Genomic DNA, 26,605 nt, shown 5'->3' on the forward strand with positions numbered 1-26,605 from the left:
TATTACTAATAAATGGTAGGGTCATAAACAGATTTTGAGATCATTTTCAAAATGTTTAATTGCAGTGAAATAATTCAGAATTATCCTTAATATCCGAGTAGCATTTTACAGACTAATAGAAAGTAACATCAAATCTTTCATCTTTCCCCCTGCCTGTAATTCAGCTATAACCACAAGAATCAACATACCGTTAGCCTAATAGCATAAATCCCCAAGTCATTCTTAAACTTTTTCGAAAAACAGGAAAAAAAACAACATGCAAATAGAGGCCAGTGGCCTCGAGTCAACGTTTGTGGATGACTGAGAATCCTCACACACAAAAAGAGAAGCTTATATTTATTTTTTTTAGAAAGTACATTGCAATTGGGTGGAACGGCGGACGACTGGCTAGCACATCTGCCTCACTGTTCTGGGGACCGGGGTTCAAATCCGGGCCCCACCTGTGTGGAGTTTGCAAGTTCTCCCCGTGCCTGCGTGGGTTTTCTCCGGTTTACTCCCACATCCCAAAAAAACATGCATGGTCGGTTGATTGAAGATTCTAAATTGCCCTTATGGTTGTTTGTTTATATGTGCCCTGCGATTGGCTGGCGACCGGTTCAGAGTGTACCCCGCCTCTCGCCTGAAGATGGCTGGGATAGGCGCCAGCACACCCGCAACCCTTGTGAGGATAAAGCGGTACAGAAGATGGATGGATGGATATTGCAATTGTTTCTTGATATTGTGACAGTAAGTTAAAAATGTCTTAGGCAATTATGCTATTAGGCTAACTCTTATAATATTGCAAAATGAATGCCTCCCTGCCATTATGATGCTCCTAACACACTGTTGTAACCATCAAATCTATTTATAGCAGCACTTCAAAAACAGTTACTGGCGGTTTGTACACTGAGACTTTATTCTTCCTTGAGTACTCTACATGATGTGGTTAGAGCAATGTCAAAGGTCACTTCCTGGACATCTGTTTGCCATAAATGATTATTTTTTTTTTTTAACAGATTCTTATTTTTGGAGTTTTAGAAACATACATGTCACAGTTATCCCCTCTGGGTCACACTGGTATGGTAAAGCTATCAGATTTGAATGTTTTATGTTGTGGAAGTACTTTCTTGTGCTTGTGTGTGTTTACTTTTCATTACAGCACGGCCGGATCGCTCCATTACTGTCAAGGTACAGTCTATTTTAAAATACGTTTCAAATCTACTCTAACACCAAATTGAGTGTTAACCAATGTAATAAATCATGAATTGTCGCATAATTCACGTCTGGCCGTTCACTTTGTCGAGTTTAGCGGTGGGAAAGTGTCGGCGACCCCCCCTCCGGGCTGGCGGTGAATGGGCTCGTCCACTGCCCGTTGGCCACAAGCGCGGCGGCTTTGGCTAAATGTTGCACTTTACATCTCGACGTGCTTCCTGGCAGCTTGTTTCTCGCCTACTTGTATTTTTGTTTTGCTTTTTAAAAAGCACAACGCAAAGTCAACATGGTCCGGCTACACTGAAAAGCAGCTAATAGGTAATGCTAAGACACCCGACTCACGCTTTGCTTGTTGCATTTAAGTCAAAATAGTCGTAAATAGGAACTGTTTGCCAACTTCACTTGTTAGCTCGTTAACTTGTTTTCTTCCAATCAACATAGGTAGTGATTATTAGTCAACAACTTGAGTTGAGTCTAAAAACTTTTTACTCGATTATTGGCATGATTCTTTTGTCTGGGGTGTGTATTTCTTTTAATAGTTAGCATAAATTCACAAACGTGGTTTTTTGGGGGGTTTTTTTCGTATAGGCAAAATGTACTAAAATGGTGCCGAAAAGTGTATCTCTGTCCCAAAGCTGCCTTGTCATTTGTCAGGAATATGTCATGATGGCTTGTTAGGTCGGGATACAAAATGGGGCACAAACTAGTTTTTGGAGGGCGTAAAATTTAAAATGTTTTGGTCAAATATTGTTTGTTTTTAAGTATATGTCAAGTGTTTGTTTTTCAGTATATGTAAGTCCAAGTCTACCCTGTCATTTGTCATGAATATCATGTCACGAGTTGTTTGAGAAAAAGTTGGTTAGGACACAAAATGCAGCACAAACAATTTTGAGGTGTTTGCTAAAATGGGCTATTAAAATGTTTTTTGTTTTTTTTCCCCCATAGTAAGTCCAACCCTACCCTTTCATTTGACATATGTTATTACAGCTTGTTTGATAAGATAAATTTGCAAAGGACACAAAATGGGTCACAAAAATTTTTTTGTGGGGGTAAAATGTCAAAAGATTTATTACAGCTTGTTTGATAAGGTAAAGTTGTTGAGGACGCAAAATGGGGCACAGACCATTTTTTTGTGGGGGTAAAATGTCAAATTTTGCTCATTGTTTTATTTTTTTTTTTAAGTATGCAAGTACAAACCTACCCTGTGATTTGTCGCTGATATGTCATTACTCGACAAATTATTCAATGTTACGTTAACATACAGTATTAATGTAACGTCTCGAAATGAAAGTTTGCAACTAGCTACAACAGTTTGCACGTCTACGATTAGTGAAATAAATACTGTAGACTCGCTACCGAGGCAGATAACTAGCTAACTAGCATGGCTAACTAATATAAATTCATTTCTGCTTCAATGTTACTTCAAAAAGTGGAGAAGAGCTGAGAAGTAGCTCCTCATTTTCTGAGAAATACAGTTAGTACTTTTACTGTTGTACTACATTTGAATTTTATTTGGAAATGGTTAGTAGTGTTTATTACTGTTGTATAAATCCAGATACACTCATTAGTTCTACATAGTTTACTATGGCTTATATGATAAATTAATGTAATCCAGGGTTTTCAAATATTTCAGTCAAAAGTTTAGAGATATTTTCTTTCTAAAAGGTGTCTCCCTGATGTGCGACTACTTTAAATGTTTTTTTTTCTTGCAATTTGGGTGTTGATGTGAGGGCCACTACACTGGAATGTTCTTGTCTTATGAGTCCAGCAGAAACTGCCGTCAGTCATTCAGTCACGGTGGGGCTCACAAACGCACCCCTTGAACTCCACGATGTGACAATACATGTGGAAAATATTACACTCCCACTCCACACTTTTTTTACAGTACAGTAGATCCATTTCCGAGCGGATTGCCGCAAACCTCGTATTTGCTCTGTAGCCTGCGTGTAACATTCTGTGGGCTCTCGTCACACCAATTTTCTTTGCCAAACTCATTCTCCTTTCACGAGGGGAATCTCGGCCGTTAAAGGGGGGCGGGGGGGGGCTGTTTGTTCTGGTCGCCCGGGAACAAACCGGAGAGTTCTACTCCAAAAACCTTCACGAAGGGCATCGGAACGGTTCCCGTGGTCTCACGGTATGATCCTGCACATGGTGTACTTGCGAAACAAGTGTACATGGTGTGGTTCTGCATGTACTGTTTTAGTCAAGTCGTAGACTGACTTTGTAATTATCTGTGGAGGGGGGGGGGGGGGGAAATGCACAAAACACTAAAAACTATTTCCCTAAAAAATGAATGGAAGAGGCATTTAGTGTGACTTCCCTTCAGTGCTACAAACTTTTCTAAACAATAAAGAAGGGGCTAGTATCAGAGACGTAAGAGCAGTGACAGGACAACACCTGTGTGAAAGGTAGCGATACGGAACGGGGCACCGAAGGCGACTCGAGAGTTCCAAGGTCGTATTTGAGGCGGGAAGTCATCTGTGTGTAAAAAGCCATTTTCCCATCAAAGCCAGCTTTTCTTTTATTTATAAAACATTTTATATAGATAATGCAATAAATAAAATATTAATACAATAAAACATCCACTGGAAAAAATACCATTCAAAATATGGCAGTACAACCAGTTTTCAAGAAATGTACACTATTGTTTTTTGTATTGTAATGTACAATGTAGATTACATCCATGCTCCTCTAGCAGTGCTGTAAACAAGTATTTTCATGTGATGCTAACATGCTACCGCAAAGTAGTAGTGCGGATGCAGTTACATTCATTGTTCATAAGTTGGAGTAGCTTCTGAGGTTTAGGCAGTCTTAAGTCACTCTTGTCACGGAAAAACTCACTGGATCAGCGTAACAACAGTCGCGCCTCTTATGCATGTTAGCGCACAAAAACGTTACCCAAAAAGGAATCCCCCCGCCCACACACACACAAAAAAAAAAACAATTTCTCCAGAACTAATCAACCAATTCTCAAAATCCTTGGAGCATTGTACTCGGGTTGAAGGTTCAACCAGACTCAGCATTTCGACAGACTGTGATTTTGGGGTTGCGACGTTGCAAGCGTTCCGAACAAAAATACACTTTGTGCCTTGCGACAAAAGGGGAAACGATAAGCAGAATCGTTGAGCAAGCAAACAAACGATTTCTAGGAATTGAATTACTGGAACTGGTTCCCAAAAAGAACCAGTTTTCAATTCCCATCTTTAGTTGTATCATATTGTTGTAATGTAAAACAATTAAGTACCTTGGCTCAATTAAGGTTAGGTAAAAACAATCTAATGATGTGATGTCTTCCTTTTGGTGGGTTATGTGTAAAAGTCTGAGGAAGATACAGTTTGGATCTGCTCTGAATTAGTGATTCTGCAGGATCTCCGTGCGAAAGAGGCGAGTGCGGTTGTGACAGGGTCCAGTATTGTCGTGCTAGGAGGATGTTTGTGTTTTCAATTGTTTGCCCTTAATGGACTCCATTTTGGACGTGGCTGCTGCGCTAATGTATACAGTGGCGGCAATTATGTAGGGGATAATTTACCAGCGGGCCCCCTTGGGAGGGCGCCTCTGCTCGGCGGCCATGCTGAGCCTTTGTGTTTATGGTAAGCGGGCAGGCAGCTGCAAGCTAGAAGAGACCTCGGCCGCACCGGCCCACGCTAGAACGCCCCCCCTCCGCCTTCGCCATGCCCGTTTCATTCATAAATGGACGTAGGTGAACTTACCCAACTTTAGTATGTTTCCTTTTGGACTGTCACGCTAGCACCTGGCCTTTAATTTAAACAACAACAAAGAAAACGTTTGGACTTTGAGTGAATTACCACAGCGATTAGCCACGCGACGTTACACAAACTGGTTCCAACCGTCAATTAGGCGGTGTTTGTAGCTTGTCACAACACACCCTCCACATTATGACACAAGACAGAGTCCAAACATGGCAAGCCAAAAGAAGTAGGCCACAAGCTTCACTCACTTGCATACTAAGAAAACATTTTTTAGTCGCTCTCCACTCAAGTTACCCAGCATTCCTTTCACCAGCATTTTTAGCGGAACTTTTTAAAAACGTTTTAAGGGGACAAGCCGAAAGGAAAAGAAGAAGCTACAGTGAACCCTTGCTTATTCACGGTAGGCTTTAGCAAATATTCGTGTATGATGCCCCCCTCCCAGAAATATTTATAAATGCATACAGGTGGCATTAGCTGAAATGGCACCATTAGTAAATAACCACTTCCATCTCATTTGACCAAGGTCGAGACATCGAGCAAACAGGCTAAGGCGTGAAGGTGCGTAGCCTCAGTTGAAAAGATGTAACGTGAGGTAAATTGCTCGAAAGGGAGACTGAACGCCGGCTGTAATATACATTTCAACAAGTAGGTTGATTAAAAAGTACTCAACATGATCATTGACGAGGGACTGGCTGATCAATTGACATTTCTGTTGCTCTGATTAATGGCACACACGTGCTCTTTTGACGCTGAAATGGATAGCGTGCTGTAGTGCTAATGTTACCTTGCAGGCCAGCCATTACGTTTCGCTAAATTCCTCCAAGACAAACCAACCAAACATTTTATCGTCGAGGTTTGGTTCCCAATCTGTCCATTTACACAAAGTTTTTGTCATAGCTACAATTCAAGGTAGCGGTAGTCAATCGTTTATGATTATGAAAATGTTTATTGACATGAAAATAAGTATCCATCCATACCGTGACCATTTTTGGCACCCTTCTGTTTTGTTGACATTGACCAATGTTTTGGGGAAAATTCTAAGCTCGGATAGGTTATCTATCACTGCGATTGGCTGGCAACCAGTTCAGGGTGTACCCCGCCTCCTGCCCGATGACAGCTGGGATAGGCTCCAGCACGCCCGCGACCCTAGTGAGGAGAAGCGGCTCAGAAAATGGATGGATGGATGGAGGTTATCTATCATTTTAAGTTTGAAATCTAAAATTGTACCCGATTCCTTGGTGACTGAAATTTTATTGACATTTACACAATATACATTTACAAAATATTGTAAATGAACACAACGCAACCACATTGTTAAATAAAGACCTCTCTGGCAGTGTGCGTAGGTGGTGTACCTAATGTTGAGGCTCTTGTAAGACGCTAAAAAGCTATGCGTCATTCACGGTGTGGCATTACCATTAGTAATATTACAAGATGGATTCGAGCTTCGAGGGTTTCGTTTGTATTTTTTTGATGACCAGCTGTCTCTTTGTTATAGCATGGATTAGCATTAGCGCTAATTGTTAGTCAAGACCCAAATCCTTATGTAATGTTTGCTGGCTGGGGGATTACAGTCTCGCCAACGTATGGAAAAGCCGCTCTAATTGGGGAACTATCGGACCATGCGCCCTCGCACCCCCCCTTAAAAGAACCACACACAAAATGTTTGAGACCCAAAACATTTTAGTTGTGCACGTTCTGGCCCAGCACAGATCATTTATTTTACATTTCCATTCCAGAAATGTATTACAGTGTGTGTGTGTGTATATATAATAATAATAATCCATATTTGTAATATTTCATTTTTAATTGACGTGTTAAAAATGTATTTTATCCAGAAAAATGTGATTCACCACATCATTTTTCTTTCTGTATTATATTCTATTGTTTTAGATATTAAGTGGCCATTTCATTAGAGCTTTGTTAATGGACTTTTGATTCAACTCTCTCATTGGTTGTAACTAATGAATAGGCCAGTAAGATTGATGCCACATCCTGAAGCTGCTAAACATCATCTGTGTCCTCCTCCTGCGACACACCACACAAACTCGTTAGCCTCACGTGATAAAGGCCAGGAATGTAAATTATATGACTGTAAACACAGGCTCTTGTGATACACACGCACATTACGCTACACAACACGAATTTGTGATGTCAACCATCCGGAGTCGCTGAAGCTACATGGCGACGGGGTACTCTCATCCTTCACAACCGATAAGGTTGTTTTGATAACCGCAAGGTCGGCTATTCCCGGCTGCCCCACACTCCGAGGATTCAATTACACAACTTTGACTTTGTGAATAACTTTCTCTCCCGACTCGCTTGCACGGCTGTGAATCGTCCGTTTAGACGTACGAGAACAAAACAAGTGTCGGGTTCCATGTTTTTGGTGTCACAGTGACTAGAGCCTCTGGAAGAAAGTAGTGGTGGCAAAAGTACTCACGCTGTTGTTCAGTACAAATGCATATAATTGTATCAAAAGTAAAATAGAAGTACTGATAGAAGTACGACTACGGTCTCACATTTACTAAATTACAAAAGTAAGATCTTTTTTCTGTAAATTATAGACAATTCCTGTTTTGATAAATTGGCACAATGACAAAGTTTTCTTTAAACCAAGAGCGAGCAAGCGTGGCTTCAGGCTTTTATGCTAGCAAATCTGTGTTCCCATAATTTTACTTGCATTGTGCTAACATTTGCTAGCAGAGTTACAAAAAGTGTTAAGTTCCTTTAAGTAAAAAAAGTACAAAATGTATTTTCACTCTCAGTTATAGACTGTTTTGGTTACATGGCACAATGAAAAAGAAACTAATTTTTTTTAACTTTGTTTCTCGGAAATCTGCGAATTTATGTTAAGGCCGTAGTCGACGTCGCCAAGACTCAGACAACGTAACCTTGGTGGTGTTCAATGAGTTCATCCAAAAGGGCTCCCCAAAACTCTTGAAGCCTAGAATTGTCTAAAATGTCTCCCTCGAGCTTAAGGGCTCGGAGGGGCGCAAGTGGGCCTCGGCCCACCCTCCATTGATTGATTGATTAGGAAGTATGTTCTCGGGGAAATTGATCGATACGCATCATCGCCGGGCAAACACTGTAACAGATGGCATTAGCGATGTGACCTTAATGTACTCCAGTTTTCAGAGCAGGATTTTTTGCTATTGTGCAAGACAAAAGCCCGAGTGGTTAGCGCATCCGGCCGGGATAAGCTCCAGTACATGGATAAATGCTCGACAAAAACAATCAACTTCGTGCGTGTCTCCGTCAGGCAGGATCGGCGGTCCGAGGAGTGAACATTCGCCATGGTCCATTTGACTGACCCTCACCGGAACGGACCGGGATGTGTTTTGCCATGGTGATCATTTGCAAGAAGAGACCGGAGAAGGGCGGCGACAATGTAACGTCGAAAAGCACACATTTGGGCCCGGTGAGTGAGCGCTTGTTGTCTAGTTTGTCAACTTTAATTACAGCTGGAATTTTGAGTTACTCCAGAAACTGGTTAGGCCATATTTCACAATGGAAATGATGAACAGGGCACGCTTTTGTCGCCGTTACATTGAATTGCATCATATTCATCATCATCCCCTGCCAGCTATCACTGGGGTGTTTCTGTCACCCGCTTTCTATTTACTCCACTCACAGTCACAATAGAGCTGTTCAAGTTCCACAACTCTGACTCATTTTGTAAATCGGCGTAGGTGGAGAAGGAGAAGAATTCGGCTTTGCCCTCTGGGCTACGTGAAATGAAGTCAAGACGCCTGCATGCTTATTCTGGTGTTATTTCCATAGTTCCAGGCGCAGACCATGAGCCAGGGGACCACTCTCTTCTCTCGTGAACTAACGGGTAAGGAAGAAGACTACATACATGCATTAAATGCACTCATGGGCTGAGGGAAGACAATGGTAGTGACGGTTAAGGACGTACAAAAGGGATGCACATTCATCCTGGACTATTTGGACCCCATTTTTGCTGAAGACTTTAGACTACCACATACTATGATGATTTGGTTCACTGATGATTCACCGGAAACGACGCATTCTCAGATGAATCGGGTCAGTGGTCAAGTTAGTTGACCGAAGAAAACCACCACAGACTCTGATGACTTTACTGACTCGAGTTAGCGGACTCACCGGAATTATCAAAGACTCAGATGCTTCAGTGAAAGAATCTGGTGTCGAGGTAGGATTAGAGAATCCATTATGGAAAACAAAGTGTGTGTGCGGTGAATGTGTTGCAGATACAAGGCAATGGTGCGAGGCGGCACACGGCTGCGCCTCGCCTCAGAGCCCGGTCGGCACGAGCCTGGAGAGTCTTTGGGACGTGCTGCCCGAGGTGCACCGGAGCACCGCCCACTGGGGTTGGGATGTGGGCTCCACGTCCAGCACCATCAGCAGCCTCCTGCAGGACCTCAGCCTGACAGAGGCCGCCGCATCCTCGCTGGTGGTGGCGCCGCCCAGCAAGCGTCAGTGCCGGTCTCTCTCCTGCTCAGACGAACTGCACCGGTCCAGCTGGCGACCCCAGGGCTCCAGAGTGTGGACGGCCGTGGAGAAGAGGAGGTGCCACAGTGGCGGGAGCGTCCCCCGAGGCGGCATCGCTCAGACGGGCTTCCATGCCATTCAGCGCAGCATCAGCTTCAGCCTTCCCGCTGCCCTGGCCCAGCCCCTCTTCCTCTCTCACGAACAGATCTCAGAGCCCGACGGGCCTTCGCTGGTCAGCTCGCGCGACTCCACCCCTGAGCTGGAGCACCGAGGCGGTCCGGGGGGTCTGGCCCGTAGCCGCTCGCAGCCCTGCGTCCTCAACGACAAGAAGATCGGGGTCAAGCGTAGGAGGCCGGATGACACGCAAAGGCCCTCGCTGGATCTGGCAAAGATGACTCAGGTTGGTGTTTACAAGGCAGGTACAGTGGTACCTTGACTTAGGAGTTTAATTCGTTCCGTGACCAACACTTCTCAAATCCACTTTTCCTATTGAAATGAATGGAAATGGTACTAATCCATCCCCCCCAAAAACTGTTTGTAACGTTTTTTTCAATAAGAATCAATATTGTACCGTATAACTTTCAGTAATAACCCGATTCAGTGTAATTGGATGACTGACTCGAGTTAGCGAACTCACTGGAAACATGACACATTCGGATGATTCACAGTTGAATTGGGTGAGTGACTTGAGGTAGTGGACTCAGTGGCAGTGTGTCATTTACTCGCCAGTGTCGGGGAGTAAAGCAGCTGGGGAAGAGGCCATGGATCCGGTGGTTGTAAAGAGATATTGATTGGGGTAATTGCAGCTTCAGTGGGTGCATTGCTGCCACGGGCTAGGGCTGGCTAGGCCTCGCGAGATATCGATCAGCTTCCATAGACAGCCGGTCAAGGTCAGGGCAGATGATGAGACTCTGGTAGTCGTTTCACCGGGGCGGATGGTGGAGGGTCTTCCTTGTGGGGTTGGGGCCTCACACTCCATCTCCAGCACGCCTGTTCGGTGACGACGTAAGCCACTTTGACCGGGCTCTTTTCTCCATAGTGCTCAGGCGCTAGGCAGCTGTTTCGTCTTCTCCGCATTAAAGCGTAAAGATGGGATCATCCCAGTGCGGGCGAAGCTTCCCGCTCTGAGCGCGCAGCTGTCTAGGATCCTGGCGTCGGTTCTGCCCGACCTCCTTTCAAGGGTCTCCTGTATGTATGCCTTCATTGTGCAAAGCGCAGTTGAAAAGTGCCACGCTTTTACGCAATCGTTCAAGTATTTTTGTAGTTCCTTTTTTTTTGTATGCGCCACACGTAGTGTGATTCAAATCTACGAAGGTGCACAATTTCCCGTAGAAGCCCACTACAAACATTTGGTCAATTATTTGCTTTAATGTACAGGGTATCCCAACATGACATTTTGAGATTGCAAATGGTGCAAAAAGGAACCAGCTTGGGCAGCAGTGTAGGAAGGTATGCTCAGATACCATCGTACTTATGGCCAAGAAGTATTTTTCAAATAAATATTTACTGTAATTATGAATTCACTACTGTGTCAGTGTAGATTAGAGACTATGGCGTCGTCCGACTTCCAAATCTGTGTTACGACGCAAATATAGGAGTAGAATTCAGTCGTTATATATGCGGAACACTAGTTCACTTAGCTAGAGATATTGAAAAAGTTCTTGCGTTATGCCATATTTGGGGCAGTTCCCTACCAGATCCAACCGAATAGGTATTTTGCTAATACAGTATCGTAAATAAGCAACAAACGACTTGGAATCCGTCGTAATTAAAAAAGCTCCATCAGTTTTCTTAAATTGTAACATGCAGGGGTCTTCGGTTTCCAAAGCTCCTGACATATATGATATGAACAACTTGCAATGAACTACTTTGGGTAGCGGCGTAAGAATATGTAAGAAGTCATGTACCATACTATACCTTTAGTAACTGCATTAGCATAGGTTAGTGATAGACTAGGGCACATTCCAACTTAAGAACTGTGTCGTAAACTGGCGACACTGGATTGGGTTTTTACCTTTGTGGGTTCTTAGAATTGAAGTAATGCCAAGACGTGACCACCTCGCATCGGAATGTAAGGGAGGGTGTAAGGATGCAAAGGTGAAGTGACCAGGGAATGTAGGCTAGAACTTCCCAATAAGGCTTGACTTTGGTTTGTTTTAGGTTATAGGGATGTGGAAAAGTAACAGATATGACCAGTTGGTCCAGAATGTCATGTCTTTTTTTGGGGGGTCTGATGTCACTTTCTCTGAAATCAATTAATAAGGAGGCTTCTGTTTTCCATCAATCTCTGCAGAACCTTCAGAACTTCCACAGCCTCAGCTGCGCAGGAATCACAGGCCAGTCCGGACACAGCGAGGACTCTTCTTCCAATACCAACACTTACGACGACGTTACACCTGTGACCAAGCACGACCCGCCTGGCCTCACCATCCAGGAGGCAGACCAGATCTCCACGTACCACAAAGATAAGGCGCCCATGTGGACGGGCTTTTGTAGCGCTGGAAAGGATGCCTATCTGCTCGGAGGAGAGTTGGACATTGAGCAGATCGAGAGGAATTGAGACAGACTTGAGTCTTACGGACAAAACAAGTTATGCACTCATTATTGGAGGGAGTAGTCTTAAGGCGCCCCCTCCCCCCCATGTGTGTCTCAGGAGGCAAGGCAATCAGGAAGAGTCAAATCTCGAGATGAAATACTAACAAGTCTTTTAACGTTTTTTTTTTCCGTAAACCTTCAGTGTACTAAATTCAGAGAGAATTTGCAGCAGGCTTATACAAATTCTCTGTCGGGGGAAGTTGGACGACCCGACAGACTGAGATGGAAACACGGGTGCTACTTAGAAAAAAGCTTTTAATGACGCAAACCATGACAAGAAAACCTGGCTTTTCTCCAAGATCAACGCAAGATATTTTATGATGCTAATAGCATTAATATTTTACAATTTGTAACGACAACGTGATGTAAAAAGTTAGTATTTCTATACGAATAAAAATAGTTTTAAATGTGCCTCTTGTATGTTTTCTTTTTTTAAGCTAGTTAAAATTACAAACCTAAGAGGGCCGAGACAGGCTCTCTGCAGGACACCAACTGAAGTTTTAAAAAGTAAACTTTTTGTATTTAATGCGACAATGCAGACTGACCCAATTAAAGACAAGCCAAAGCGCACTTGATGAACCTGTGTTTGTCAAGTCGCCTGAACAAGGATGATGTCCGGTTGCTTCTTTTGTTTTTTTTTTCTGGGGGGGGGGTCATTGCAGCAGCTGAAGTGACGGTGCTTAGCCGCGGTTCACCCCAGAGACCTACCCACCCCCCAGTCCCACACCCTTGGCTGCATGCGGGGAAACAATAGGGTCTTTTTCTTGCGAGAAGCCCAGTGACGTGGGAGGCGCTTGTGAATGTGGGCCATGTGTCAGGGCTGCTTGCTAACCCCATCCCGACCCACCATGCAACCCCCCTCAACAACAACAAAACTGTTCACTTGTGATTCATTTCAGACTTCAAATTCTGATCAAAGTGGAAGGTCTGAATGAGGAACATCTAGGACTTAAACTCAGCCAGATAATGGCACTGTGACTTATGAGTTTAATTTGTTCCATGTCAAAGCTCAATTTACTCATAAATCAATATTCTCCATTGACATGAATTGCAAATTCATTAATCCATTCCAGCCAACCAAAAAAAAATAATAAAATCACCCCCAAATGTTTTGTTGCGTTTAATAAAAATAGCAATTTGTCTAAAAACGTAATCCAAAAATAAAGAGATAATTTTCAAAAGAATAATTACTGTACGTTGGGACAAGCCCAAAGTCCCAAAAACAACTGTGCGCCTGTGACTGTAAAAGGGGTGTGGCCTTGTGAGTGATGTCAGGAACATGGCCAGTGTTTGTGAGCATCTGGATGTGAGTTCTGGCCAGTGGTAGCCGCTTGTGAGTGTTTTCATTTTGTATGCGTGTTTGTCTTTTTCAATAAACATTCCTTTCCCACATTCGAGGGGATTACGGTACCTTAATTTCTCCATTTTATTTCACTTCACTCGAGTGGCGGCATATCTGAAGCTCGCATCTTACTGAAATTTAGTTTGCAACATGAAGCAAAAAAATAATAATAGACCAAGCAATGGCTCAAAATGCAAAAAAGCTCGCAAGTTGGTGCACTTGTAAGTCAAGGTACGACTATTACAAAACATTACCATGCCCTAACACTTGAAGATGGATTAAGTTCTTTTTCCAGAAGCTAAACCTTGTGCAGCAGCCTAAAACATCCTGTGCAGCCCTGGCTGGCTGTTTAATCGGTAGTGTCGCAGCAAGTGAAAGGAGACCATGTTTTAATCTGAGATAGCAGTAAAAAAAAAAAAAAAAGGAGGAGGGGCTGCACAACCACCCCTTAAGAACAAAACGATAGAGTGTTTGAGGTCACGCTAGGTTTTCTCAAATGACAGTTGGCGATAAACTCACAATGACTCGGACCGTGGTTTCTTGTTGAGTCAAACCGACAAGTCACTCACTTTCCCGTAGAAGCACACCACAAACTTTAAGGAAGTTATTAGCTGCGGTTAGGGCAATATGGCCTTAAAATTAATTCCTTGCACAAAAATCTAATTTCAAAGTCCACACCATAAATGTTCAACAATTGAATATTATAAAATGAACCATCAAACTTAATGGCTCAGCTGGTCCATACATACGTCTGTTGACAAAGCAACACCAAGTTTGCCTTCCAGCGCTCTCCAAAAAATGTTTGTCCAAAAAAAAAAAAAAAAAAATCAGATGAGGTCCTTAAAACATCTATAATTGGATTTGATTGCACGTCCTGGTAGAAACAGGGGTTTGGAATAGTAACCTTGATCCTCTACCAAGATGGGTTCAAAGCTCCTTCAAATTTGACTTAAGGATCCGCAAAGGGGGATTGTTTGGTTTTAGCAAACAAGAAGCGGACCCCTTCGGACGCTAAAATTGAGTTCAGCTGCAAGTCTTCAAAAAGTGCAGGCAGACCAGGACATCGTGTTTACACGGCACCGTGACACAAGCCCACCTTTGGCCCCGCGGGATTACGCTCCAAGTATGACATCACTGGGTCAGACTCAAGACGCTTTAGCGGGCAAATTACCAACCCCCAGCCCATACCCTCGAGGGTCCGCTGATGCATAAAGTACATAGTGTTCTGGGTATGTTCTGACACTCGTTCTCGTGCAGCTGTCCATTTTCTACAATGCTTAAACCTCATTAGGGTCGCAGGTGGATGGAGCATGTCACGGGTGACATTCGGGTGAGAGGTGGGGCACAGACTGGACTAGTCGTCAGCCAATCGCAGGGCACATATCGACAAACAACCAATCGAAATTTGCACGGACAATCTAGAACAGGGGTCACCAACTTTCTTGAAACTGAGACCTACTTCGTGGATACTGATTAATACGAAGGGCTACCAGGTTGATACACAATTCCGAAATAACAAATTGGCTCAAATTACCTTTAATAATATGTTATTATTAGAATTTACACCGATTTTATCGGGCCGCTCGGTATCGGCCGATATTTAGCATTTTATGCTGATCGGCTTTAATGTCATAATTTGCCGATCCGATCCGCAAAAGAAATTTACTCCGTGTCGCCGCGTACACAGTTTATTTTTTAGCCTTGTCGAGTGTCTTTTGATTAGTACTGTAAATATCTGACGGCCAATGAAGTTATTTTAAATAAATAAATAAATAAAAAGTCGGCGGTGTGGGACAGACAAGACGTAATGCCCGGATCAGACTACAAGACAAATTTGCTCTTTCACAATTGCACTATGTCAGACTACTGCAATAAAATCTTGTATTCCGATACCACCGCATCCTGTTTTTTACGATCATTGGGCTTTATCTTGCCAACTCAAATGCGACCGGATGCACTCGTTACCGTGGCGACAACAACAAGAGTGGAGCGCGCCGGCTCAAATGTATTATAAGGACAAAATGGGGAAAAACCTGTGTTGGTGGTCACTGGTGTTCAGGACAGGAGAGGACGTTGGTTTAAGGCTTGCTTGAGGTATGTTCCCGTACTTTTAATACGATACGGCTCACAAGCAGGCAATAAAATGTTATGTAGCCTAGCAAGCTAGTGCTAGCACGAAAGGTTGGACGCCGTTCTGTCCAATCATGCTCAAAAGTTTCGGTGTGAGTGAAGTCATTTAATTAAAAATAAAGTCATTTCATTCCAGTAGGTTAGCACTCATTATTTCTGTCATGTAATTTTGGTTTGACCTGACTGATTAGAATACACGATCTGACTAGAGCAGTGATTTCCAACCTTTATGATATACCATTAATGACTGTATTTACTTCCTGCCATCTAATAGAAGACCATTCATTTGTTCCGTCTGTCACTATGCCTCACTGGCATAAATAGAGGAACAAAGATACATTACTTATTTTAAATAAAAACATTTTTAGCAATTAAGTACACAAGTATATACAGTAAATGAACAGGTCATTTAAATAGACACATTCATCCATCTTGTGATCGTTTGTTTTAAACTCGCTGATCGGTCCCAAAAATCCTGATCGTGTAAAGCATAGTTATTATTAATCATTCATGATATTCATTTATATGAAGACACTGATAATGTTAATGATGTCTCTCAATAATTAGAAGACATGAAAAATCTCTGCCAGCGTTGACATTTTCATATGATAATTTCTGCAAATTTCCTTCCAAATCACAATATCCCATCACGAGTAAGCTAATGTTAGAAGAGGCCTGCGGGCTAGTCGTGGGATCCACGTTGGTGACCACCAATCTTGAGTCTTCAATTGTCATAAGAAGGATGCTTTTGGAATGTGTGAGAGTAAGCCGAAGACACCTGGAGAAAACCCACACAAGGGATTTGAACCCAGGACCTCAACTGTGAGCCAGATGTACTGCCCACTCATTCTCAGTTGCACTGAAATTCAAATGAACGTTTTGTGTCAAAACGAGAGCACTCTGAGTCGGAAGGTGCAGGTGTGCGGAGTTTAGCTGACACACCGGTTCCCGGTCAAAGGAGGGAGCGCACACATCTCAAAATACTTGACACACACTGCAGCCTAAAGGTGCTTCTTTCGGAGATTTATGGCTTCTCTAACATAACATTAGCTACACCTGCAAAATCTAAAGGGGGTCCCCCCCCCCATGCAAGAACAAAGATAACGCAGCTCAGTTTTGGGACGGAGATGGTCTGACAGACACACTCCAGACTGTGTCGTCCCCCCCTCCCCGTCTCCTCAAGGTGTCAGTCAGCTTAGCGTTGAAAATGAGATCATCAGCTTAATAATGAGCTTGTGGAAGGAAAGGATGACTGCACAGGACAATGAGTTGTCTGGAGCTTGACACAAATCAGTTGGGAATGCTGCTAGAGTTCCAAAACCGCTTTTTGAGGATGGATTGGAACGGCCGTATAAGGAGAAATGCCAATTAGCTGCTAACCAAACCACCAAAAATAATCATCCATCAATCAGTCCAGTGGCCATTACTGGAAGCCAGAGTAACCTCTCAACTGTCGGAGTGGCAGTCAGAACTGCTAACGAGTCAACAATCGTGCTGCCACAATAAAATCATCCATGATCTATGATCAACTGGAGAAGGGAGACTCCAGACCTCTTTCATCTATAACCGCTTCATACAATAAAAGCGCTATGAATGTTTTGTCTTTACACTTTATGGTGTATTTTTTCGGGACAGTGTCCTCTTGGAAAAAGTAACTTCGGCCCTCTGATAGTTCCACATATATTGAAGAATGACAATAAATGCTACCATTTATAGATTTCATTTGTAAGCATACTATTTCATTATCATTTTTATTCATCCTTTGCTTAGGTTCATTATCTGTAATAGTTATTCTTTCCTTCGTTAAATGGACCTTTGACTCAATGAAAACATTTATGGCCCTCTAAGATTTGTATTTGAGTACCCTTGATTTGAAGTCTTCAATGAACATAACATGCACATGTTATTGCATGCTTGCTGATAATGAACCTGCCAGTAAGAGGTGGAGAACATATGGGGGTGCGGGAAAAAACAAATACATAGGAGAAAAGTCCAATCTTGATTTAATAGCAGAGTGTGAAGCCAAAAGGCTATAAAATATCGGTCCAAGCGTAGTCAAACAATGTCTGAGGTGTTTGTAAAGCCACAGCAGCTGCTAGCATTTTGCAGTCGGCCGTCGCTCAGGTTTATTCCCCAATCAAAAAGAGGAGTGGCACTCCTATCCGTCATAGCGTTTCATTACCTTTAATTGTCCAATAACAGTCAAGCTTGTGTCAGTTCATGGTGAAGTGAACCGCGAGCACCTCAATTAATCACTTGGCAATGGGCTTTTGTTCTCGGCGCTGGATCCATTTGGGTATACTGGAACCTCCAGGGCAGCAGCCATCGAACAATCGTTTTTGTTTTATTCCGGCTGGCATGCCCGAGACCAATTTCTCACTAGTTCTCGTTGTGGCTAACCTCAGCACGGGACGCTAGAGTGAATGCTAACGAGTGGTTAATGATGTAACAATTTGGCGATTGGGCCTCCAGAAGAAACTTGGCCATGACACCTTTTAAAAAAAAAGATTCCAACCAAAAACTATTCACAAGTCTCACAGAGCGATGATTGTCACATATCAGAGGATTTTATTGATTATAACAATCCAAAATCCAATAGATGGGCAAAAGTATTGGGACAAACCTCTTCGCGAATCGATCAGGGGTTGGACCGAGACTCCAAATCCAATATTTTTGCTAATACAGTTTGGACAACTCTTCCAACTTGGTGGGAACAAGTGCCCTTTTTTGTTCATTTGAGCATAATGAGTTTGGTGTGAACGAACTCGAGAGCGCTGACCTCAAGCCCGTCAAACAACGTTAGAATGAAATAGAAAGGAGATGAAGCGGACCCCCGAAGAGTGCAGGCTCTTATGTCCCAGTACTTTTGTCCATATGCACAGTACATTGAGTTAGTTCCCGTTCCAGGTCTCTTGATGCCAAACCCCATTTGTCTTTGAAAATCCTCTATTCGTTAGCGCCACGCTAAAACAGACTAGATCTTTTAAGGTCATCGTAGCGATGAGGCGAGCGTTCTTTGACGCTGCCGGCGTGACAATAAACTCCACTATAGGAAAACTGACTCCGGCGTAACTCGAGTCATTCGGCATCCAGTCAATGACAATCGTGTACAGAAATACTGAGACACAGTATGTACGAGACTACAGCCTACAAAAGTGACGGGGTTACGTCAGCAGATTCAACAACTAGTTAGCCTGATTGAGCCTAATTATGTCTGACACACCGTACTGAAATAGGACCTACTTTCTGATTCTGATTTGATTCTTGTATATTGTAAACAGTTGGCTCAATCAAGCCCAATAAGTACGAACATTTTCACACGGTTGTAGACTATGGCCAAATTTCTGATTCCAATTCTAGGGGTCACGTCTGTGACCATTCCACTACTTGGATGGATCAAGCCCACATCACCTTAAGGTTTCCTCCTGCGGCTGAGGATCATGTCCACGGCCTGGGCCAGGTGGTCGGCCGTCCCGTCAGCCGTCACGGTCGGGTGACTCTGGTCGCTGGGCCTGAGGACGACACAAAAACGAGAAAAGTTGATGATAGGGCGTCTACCAAAAAGATTCCGGTGCTAAATTGTTCCCAGGAGATCATAAGAGCTCACGTCAACAAAATATGCGCCGCTGTCAAGTCGACTGTGTAGGTGCCTGCGGGTGAGTGCATGTTTTGGGCTTCTTATCAGTCTTACTCAGATGCAAATTGCCTGCAGGCGAGTCACAAGTAATCACAGGATGATAAAAGCTATTAAAAGCCAAGATTTATGATACGTTTAAACTCAAACCCCGGTTAAAATAGGAGGTGTGTGAGTGTGTGTGTGTCTTAAACTCACACACCTCTGTTAAAATGCCCGGTTTCAAGTGAGCGCACCTGTGTGTGTGTCCTATACGTGACAACAATTCCCCATATCTATCATTTTGTGGGTTTCAAGATTTTCCCAATACTACAATATTTTCACACCTACACACTGGTTAAAAATTTATTTTTTTGTGGCACTGTCCTACACTTGACAACAATCTCCAGGATTCTTCACACAGTGGGTATAAGAGGCTTTACCAAAGGAGCTCCACAGACTTCTGGGGAGTACTGGCTGTGTCTTACATTTGTCAGTTTTGTTGGTATAAAAATTTGAGCATTAACATTTCCACACCAACAAACTTGCAAAATGCCCGTTTGTTTGTGTTGGTGTCCTACACGTGACACCAATCTCCAGTATTCTTCACACAGCGGGTATAAAAAGGCTAAGAGCAACATTAAAGGAGCTTTCTGGCAAGGACTGGCTATGTTCCTACATGTGAATACAATATACGACTCAATGTTTTTATACACACACCCCTGTAAAATTCCAGTTTTTTTCTGTCAGCATCCTACACGCAACGACAACCGCTACAGTTAGAAAGAGCAATCGAACCCTACATGTTTGTGTTTCCCCTAAAATAGAGGAAGGACAAGAGGCAATGGCGGCGACCATGTCTGGGCTCAGTGCCAAGCGATGGATGGAAGATACGGTGGCGTAATCAGCTGGTAGGGTGAAATGCGATCCCTATCCTGCGTGCAGAAGACCCCCCTCAAGCCCCCCCGGCTATTTTTTCTTGAAAATACCAGCGACGCCTCCATTCATCTGCATGACTGCCCCCAGACTCATTTATGACGAGGGGGCCAATAGATTCATCCTCCTCATCCTCCATCTTGGAACGAGCCACAGGTCGGAGCTCCAGATGGGCTCCAGGCTTTGCCCCCCCCCCCCCCCAATCCCTCGCCCCAGCGTCCACCCCATGCGCCGAGTGTGTGGCACACATACTGCCATTAATACTGTGCTCCGAGAGCTCGCCGAGGCACCGTGGCAAATATTTGTATGCCGCCAGAAAGGAGGCCGGGCGCGGGGCTTTGCAAAGAGAAGCAGCTGAATAGTCAATAGCAGAGAGAAGCGCTGCCATGTGTTTGTGCACGTCTGTCAGCCAGCCGCCAGGCGTTTGGGTTACGTGAGCTGAGCTGCCAATGGTGCCGATGTTGTGTCTCCCAGCGCGGCCTCAATAACGGAATGACTGCACAAACATGCAAACACATACAGTTGGTAGAAAAGGTATGTTTAAATGCCAGGTTTCTGCGAGTTGTAGAAAACCTGCCAGGGAGGCTGCAACGAGGCCTATAGCAACATAAAAGGCCATGCAGGGATTTGTGGCTAGTGCTGGCTAGGCTCTATGGGACAATGTCTCAAAAGTGTTCTCTGTCAATTGACTGTCTGTTGTCGTACTAGAGCGGCTCCAACTACTGGGGACAAATTCCTTGTGTGTTTTTTGGACATACTTGGCAAATAAAGATGATTCTGATATAAAGACTTGTTGACTTTTGTGTACGTTTCCTTCATGTGACAACAGTCGTCAGCATTCTTCATTAAGTGGGTTTAAAGAATTTATAACAACAACTGTTACTTTTATACCTACACGTGTTACATTGAAAGCTTTCGTGTATCTTTTGTATTGCGTATTTTCTGTGTGCAATATGTGATCAACTCCCGTATTCTGTTGTTGTTGTTTTTTTGTCTGTCAACACAGTAAAACTGTTCCGGTATAAAAGGGATAAACATCTTTCTTTTTGCTTGACCTAACAGCCGAACAGCACGAAAAACAAAACAAAAAAGCAACATTAAATGAGCTAGCTGCATTTCTGGCAAGTACTGGCTGCGTCCTACATGTGACAACAATCCCACATGTTCTCCACATGTTTGCTTTTCTTACAAATAAAATCATAAAAGTCAAACAAAAGAACATCAAAACTGATCATAAAGCCTTTTATTGTCACTAGACCTTTTTTTTTTTTGGTTACTTTTTTGCCCCATGAATAATGAAGTAGAGAGCGGCTCAATGCCGGCATGCAAAATTCAGACAAAGCAGCTTGTGTTACCCGATGAGGTAATGCGTCCTTCAGGTCCACGCAATACGGAAGGGATGGCGGGACACACGTGACACGGTGAGATAGGCGATAGGCCTCGTGTCCGGGTGACACCTCGGTAACTTTTACACGGTCGCGAGGTCGTTCGACAAAAGGCCGCCCGCCGGTGACTCTGAATGACTCGTGATCCCTCAAGTCCGTAAATGATCGGCAAGAGCGACAGAGGGGTAGTGGACGACTCGACCTAGTCCTACTCTGCTAGTTCAGTCTCAGTTTCACTCAGACATTACGGTGGATTTTGTCATCGTCATGTGATACGCTTAAGCAGGTACCGCGCCTTTTAACTTCAAAGGAATCTTGGAATTACACGTAATCGAGAGAAAGCGGGCGCTGGATCTCTCCTGGCAGAACTGCAGTTAAACCTCTGAAGTCAAACCCGACCCAATCAAAGTCAAACGCAACGTCAAAGCATCATCACGCGAGACGTCCACAAGTCTCGTGAGACTTCAGCTATAGGAGACACCCTGTACTTAAAACTGAATGACGAGCAATTTCATGGCATCATGATCTCAGTTCTAAAAGCTATGTCTGTGTGTCTTATGTGCCATTCGCCTCCATTAGACATGAGTGACAAGAAGTGGAAGCAAATACAAATGAGTCACACGGCGAGGGCTGCGTGAAATCACACCATAGCGGCGCTGTCATATTATGTTCCAGTTTGTGTTGGGAGGAGACGTGTCAACTGTGAGCCTCAAATGTGACAGTCAACTGTATGTCAGCAATGGAGAAAACAGCTCAATTCCTTAGTGAGTATTCTGTGAATCGTCACGGTAGGGTTTAACACAATCGACCTTAACCTTTTGCTCATCAGGCCTTTTTCTGAGCATGCAGCAAAAAAAAGCAGATAAAACCCACACGAGGGCCGGCATGGAACCCAAGTCAAGCGTGTGCCAAACCCCATGTGACCTTATTTTGGTCTGGTTGGTCCAATGATTTTTTTTTTTTTTTTTAATCTCCATATCAAATAAACAAACAAATAATATTCAAAGTACTACTGCATCATTTGGAGGAAGCTCAAGTAACATGCAAAAGCTCGCGTTTATCTTTAGGCGTCAACCCAGTGTCGATAAAAAACACCACACGGTGACATGCAAACAGATTTTAAATGTTCACGTTACAAGGCGCAAGGGCGGTGTAGTTTGGAAGCTGTATTCAAACGTTCAAGCTCGTGGACGCCGACAGAGATCGATCAGACTTGTGCACGCACTGCACACGCAACCCAACGCTTTACATCCTTCAACGCTTTTTCATGGCCACATGGCCTTATTGCCGTGTGAATACAACAAGTGTAAATAATGCCGGCCTTCACGTGGCTTTGCCAAGGGGAAACCCGCTTACGAGCTACGCGGCAGTGACGTGAAAATAAAAACAGTCAAAGCCTGCCAACGTGGGGTGGAAAAACACGAGTGAATGTTTTCATGGCACACCGATGAGGGCACGGTTGGTGAGAAAACCACCGCTTACCCTCAAGGAAATGAATCATGCCCTTAAAGACACCACTGGCTCGTGATAACCTCTATGCTCAGCCAAGCCTTGTGGGTACGTTTTATAAGGCCTGTTTTCTACATTTGTATTTCTCCAGCAATGAAAACCATTTCCTAGGTGTTTTGCCACCATTGACTGTGTTCTTCCATTCAAATCAGTAGATTACTGTAGTAGCTTACTTTGTCCCCTTCTCTTGTGGCATTTCTAGTACTCGCTTCCAGTTCATCCCACCACAGCCTCCAGAATTTTCTTCTGAAGCAATAAACTATCTACCGAACCCAGAGACCCAAATTCAAGCCAGTCTAATCAAGGGAAATGTAGAATTTGGATTTTTACCAAATCAATGGCCGTCAGTTTCATGGCATTCGTTTTTGCGTAAAATTCAGTTGCAAAAAATCTCAAGAATTTCCCCCGCAATCAGTAAAGTACTTTGGGAGAAAAAAAGTATGAGACCTCTTTGGAATTTCTTAAATTTCACCATAAACTGGACATAAACTAAAGTCTGATCATCTAAATCACAAGAATAAACAACTGTCATCATTTTTTCCCCCTGTCTGTCAGGGGACCCCCAAACGATCAGGACCCTGGGAGAATAGCCCCCTTTCCCCCCCATTTGACATCCTGCTTCTGAGAGCTCTTTCGAGCTAGGCTTGGTACACATCAGGCAATGCTTCTTGACAGGAGACAATTTTAACCTGGTGTGTGTTTTATAGCGGCCAGAGCAGCTTTAAGCCACACCTCCGACCTTCTCTCATTGAATGGATTCCAGGTTGGCTCCCACCTGACTGATTATCTCTTGAAGAATCCATAGCCTAGAGGTTTGTTAGCCTGTGAAGGTTTACATGTTAATTTGTTGTACATGTGTGGTATTAGTCAAGCAGTCTCTGTTTGGCAATCTAGTGATTTAGATGAAGCTCAGATTACATTTCCTAACCAATTTATTAAGGGTTCACATACTTTTTCCTCCCACTGTTATCTACCTAACCCAACCGGGGACTGGAGACGACTGCTGCTTAGCAGTCATAAATCCCAACTCCTGGATCTGGTCCCTCAGAATCCTCAGGACGAGGTAAAGAAAGACAGAACTGGCTTTCCACTTTTACCGTCCTTCCCTACACTCACGACACGATGCAGCTGCAGACTGAACCGAGGAAAGCGGAGCGTTATGGCAACAGAGCGTGACAGATGCTTAAACTGCGACCTTCACACACTCCAGTGAGTTTTCAGCCAGCATCGACTCGAGTAAAAACGTTGAGATGTAACATTAAGCAGCTGTGGTTGTTCAACGGCTCTTTCCAGTTAAGGACACAAGATTTCTTGCTTCAGAAACACTTTTCTATCCTGTAACTTGTCAAAAGCCACCTGAGAGCGACACGGGAACGAGGATCCCCAAACCGAACCGTCAAAACCATTAGGAAAGTTTTATCTGCTTTTCCAATACAAACACATCACGAGCTGAACAAACAGATCTTAATGATAACAAAGCTTCACTTTCTATCTCTTGGGTAGTTAGAGCTTCAATTTAGGGAGGTATTTTTCAAAACTATCCTCGGGGTTTAAACAGATTTCATTAATTCCTACATCCAGATAGTCCTTCATAAAAACAAGCAATATGAACGGGCGAAAAAGCACTGCAAACGCGCCAAAAGACGGGTTGTGGTAAAAATGTTAAAAATGCAACCCGCCTTCACTGAAGCCAGGGCTCTCTCTCTTTTTTAATAAAGTTTCCCACCTAATACTTAATCTACATCCCTTTTTCAGTGGGCATTAGCACCACCTCATACCTATCCAAACACTACTGCCAGGTTTTATGGAGATCATTCTGCTCCTGCACTTGTTGAACCTGGCGTCCCCCATGGCCCAGTTTTAAGTCCACGGCTTTGGTTTGCTTTGTGATACACAGTTACCCTTCCAACACTTCACGTGACATAGGGAGAAAAAGTATGAAAACCACTAGTTTGAGGAAGTACAATCGCAAATTGACAGATCAATATGTAACAAGTGGTCCTATGGGTGGAGAGCTAACCTCAAGTTACACTAATGCACACTGTAGGTACAAAATTTAAGTCATTAATCAATATTCAGATGATTGGACAAAATACTTTTACAGCCGTTCTATCAGCCAATGATGCAGAACAGTGATAAACACCCTCAGTTGCTGATGATTTCCGCAGCCTTCCGCCTTGCATCTATTATTTTACCACATTTGAGGGTTTTGTTGCAGCTACGGGACTCCTGAATCACACACAATTTGAAGAGAAAAATGCACCAAAAGCAACCCGGGCAGAGGCCCAAGTTCCCCCACACAGTGGCCTGTCTAATGGTAATTGCAAAGTGGGGAATGGATCCCCCCATTGAAGCAGCTAAGGGGCTGCTCTTGTATTTAAGAGGCTGGGTTTCAGGGAGCCATCTGTGGGCTTTCGCTCCTTTATCGGAAACATTCATAGATGCTGTTTCACTGCGTTCGGCAATATAAAAAAAAAAAAAATCACCGTGATCGCCAAGTAAAGCCACATTTAGTTCACAGTCATGATAAGCCGACGTATTTTCAATATCTGGAGCATTCCGACAGACAATAGACTGGCCGATACGCTCCGGTTGGAATCTGGGCAGTAATCGGAAGCAGGAAAGCCCACAGCCAGAGGGCAGAGAAATGTTTAAAACCGGTAATTTCAGGGGAATATTCTACTTAAAGCATAGGGTGCAAATGTTAACAGCAGAGAGAAAGGTTGGCGACGGGGAGAACAAAGCAGTGTTGTTGGGTCCGCCAGCTGGACCAGGCAATCAGTCCCGAAATTGATTGCGTTTACGTTACGCTCATAGCTGCCAATTCCAATCCAAGGGAATGGAGTGGAACAACATGGATTAGTCTATAAATTCATTAGGATCACTGTATGACATTGCAGCAAACACAATCATTATGCAACACATATGGAACATAAATACATCGTTTTCATGACTGATGCTTACTACCATTCAGAGCGATTGATAACATGTAAAGGAAGTACTTTTCAGGTGGTATCTGTTACGGGGAAATCCACCAACGCAAACAGAAGCCCAACATGTTCCTTTTTTTTAAAGGCCGTAAAATCCAGATGGCTGATAACGCAGCTTGCGTCATATGCGGCAAAAGCGAAAACGTGGTTGCAGTTTAGGAGCTTGATCGAGGTCAAAGTGAAGAGTCAACATAAGACGTCCATATAAACTTAGCCAACTTGTCTTAATGACAGACAAACAGGACTAACAAAACACTGCGTAGACTTCAAACTAACACTAATGGAACACAATGCCCAACGACAAACGGAGTAGAATGTAAAGAGCAATCAGTGTACCTGTAAAGCTGGCTAGCTTGTGATTTATTGTTACAACAATTTAAAGGCAATAAAAAAAAAATAAAAAAAAATAGCAATCGGACTATAAGAACGTCACAACCAGGAGCACATTGCTACCATGTTAGCCTAACTGGCTTAGCTGAGCTTGCTAAACCTGCTAGCGACACTAAAACAGATTGAAGATAGTAACTAGGCTTTCTCATTCGACCTCCAAAGTTGCGAAGTTGGCGATTGGACTTTTAACCCCTATTCTGTGCCAGTGCCATTTATTGAGAACATTGTAAAATCTTTTTTTGCAGGCAGTATAAAAGGGATTTGTGATGGTTAACAACCAAAACTCTCACTTCCTCTTGAGTAGTTCCCAGAGAGACAGCATCCCAGCGGACCTGCTCGGA

The 26,605-nt window shown here is 43.5% G+C and overlaps 2 protein-coding genes across 2 annotated transcripts in view; one reads left to right on the forward strand and one right to left on the reverse strand.

Moving 5' to 3' along the window:
• lhpp (phospholysine phosphohistidine inorganic pyrophosphate phosphatase) overlaps positions 1-26,605 on the reverse strand; it is a 34,827-nt gene that overhangs the window by 2,559 nt on the left and 5,663 nt on the right. The window contains exon 7 of the mRNA XM_061757258.1: positions 18,853-18,953. Coding sequence (XP_061613242.1) covers positions 18,854-18,953 — 100 coding nt within the window. The 3' untranslated portion in view covers position 18,853. The remainder of the gene's footprint in view (positions 1-18,852; positions 18,954-26,605) is intronic.
• On the forward strand, positions 1,351-12,380 carry fam53b (family with sequence similarity 53 member B). Its single transcript, XM_061757257.1, has 5 exons — positions 1,351-1,509; positions 8,164-8,322; positions 8,685-8,739; positions 9,134-9,774; positions 11,668-12,380. The coding sequence occupies exons 2-5, from the start codon at positions 8,236-8,238 to the stop codon at positions 11,932-11,934; spliced, it is 1,050 nt and encodes a 349-aa protein (XP_061613241.1). The 5' UTR covers positions 1,351-1,509; positions 8,164-8,235; the 3' UTR covers positions 11,935-12,380.

This window comes from Phyllopteryx taeniolatus, chromosome 19 (assembly GCF_024500385.1).
Source record: "Phyllopteryx taeniolatus isolate TA_2022b chromosome 19, UOR_Ptae_1.2, whole genome shotgun sequence".
Taxonomy (NCBI): Eukaryota; Metazoa; Chordata; class Actinopteri; order Syngnathiformes; family Syngnathidae; genus Phyllopteryx; species Phyllopteryx taeniolatus.

Excerpts from the sequence above, each read along its gene's own strand:
- fam53b (XM_061757257.1), top strand. The coding sequence starts at position 8,236 with ATGTGTTTTGCCATGGTGATCATTTGCAAGAAGAGACCGGAGAAGGGC. Across the intron at positions 8,740-9,133 it reads CTTCTCTCGTGAACTAACGG|ATACAAGGCAATGGTGCGAG; the intron begins GTAAGGAAGAAG and ends AATGTGTTGCAG. Across the intron at positions 9,775-11,667 it reads ATCTGGCAAAGATGACTCAG|AACCTTCAGAACTTCCACAG; the intron begins GTTGGTGTTTAC and ends CAATCTCTGCAG.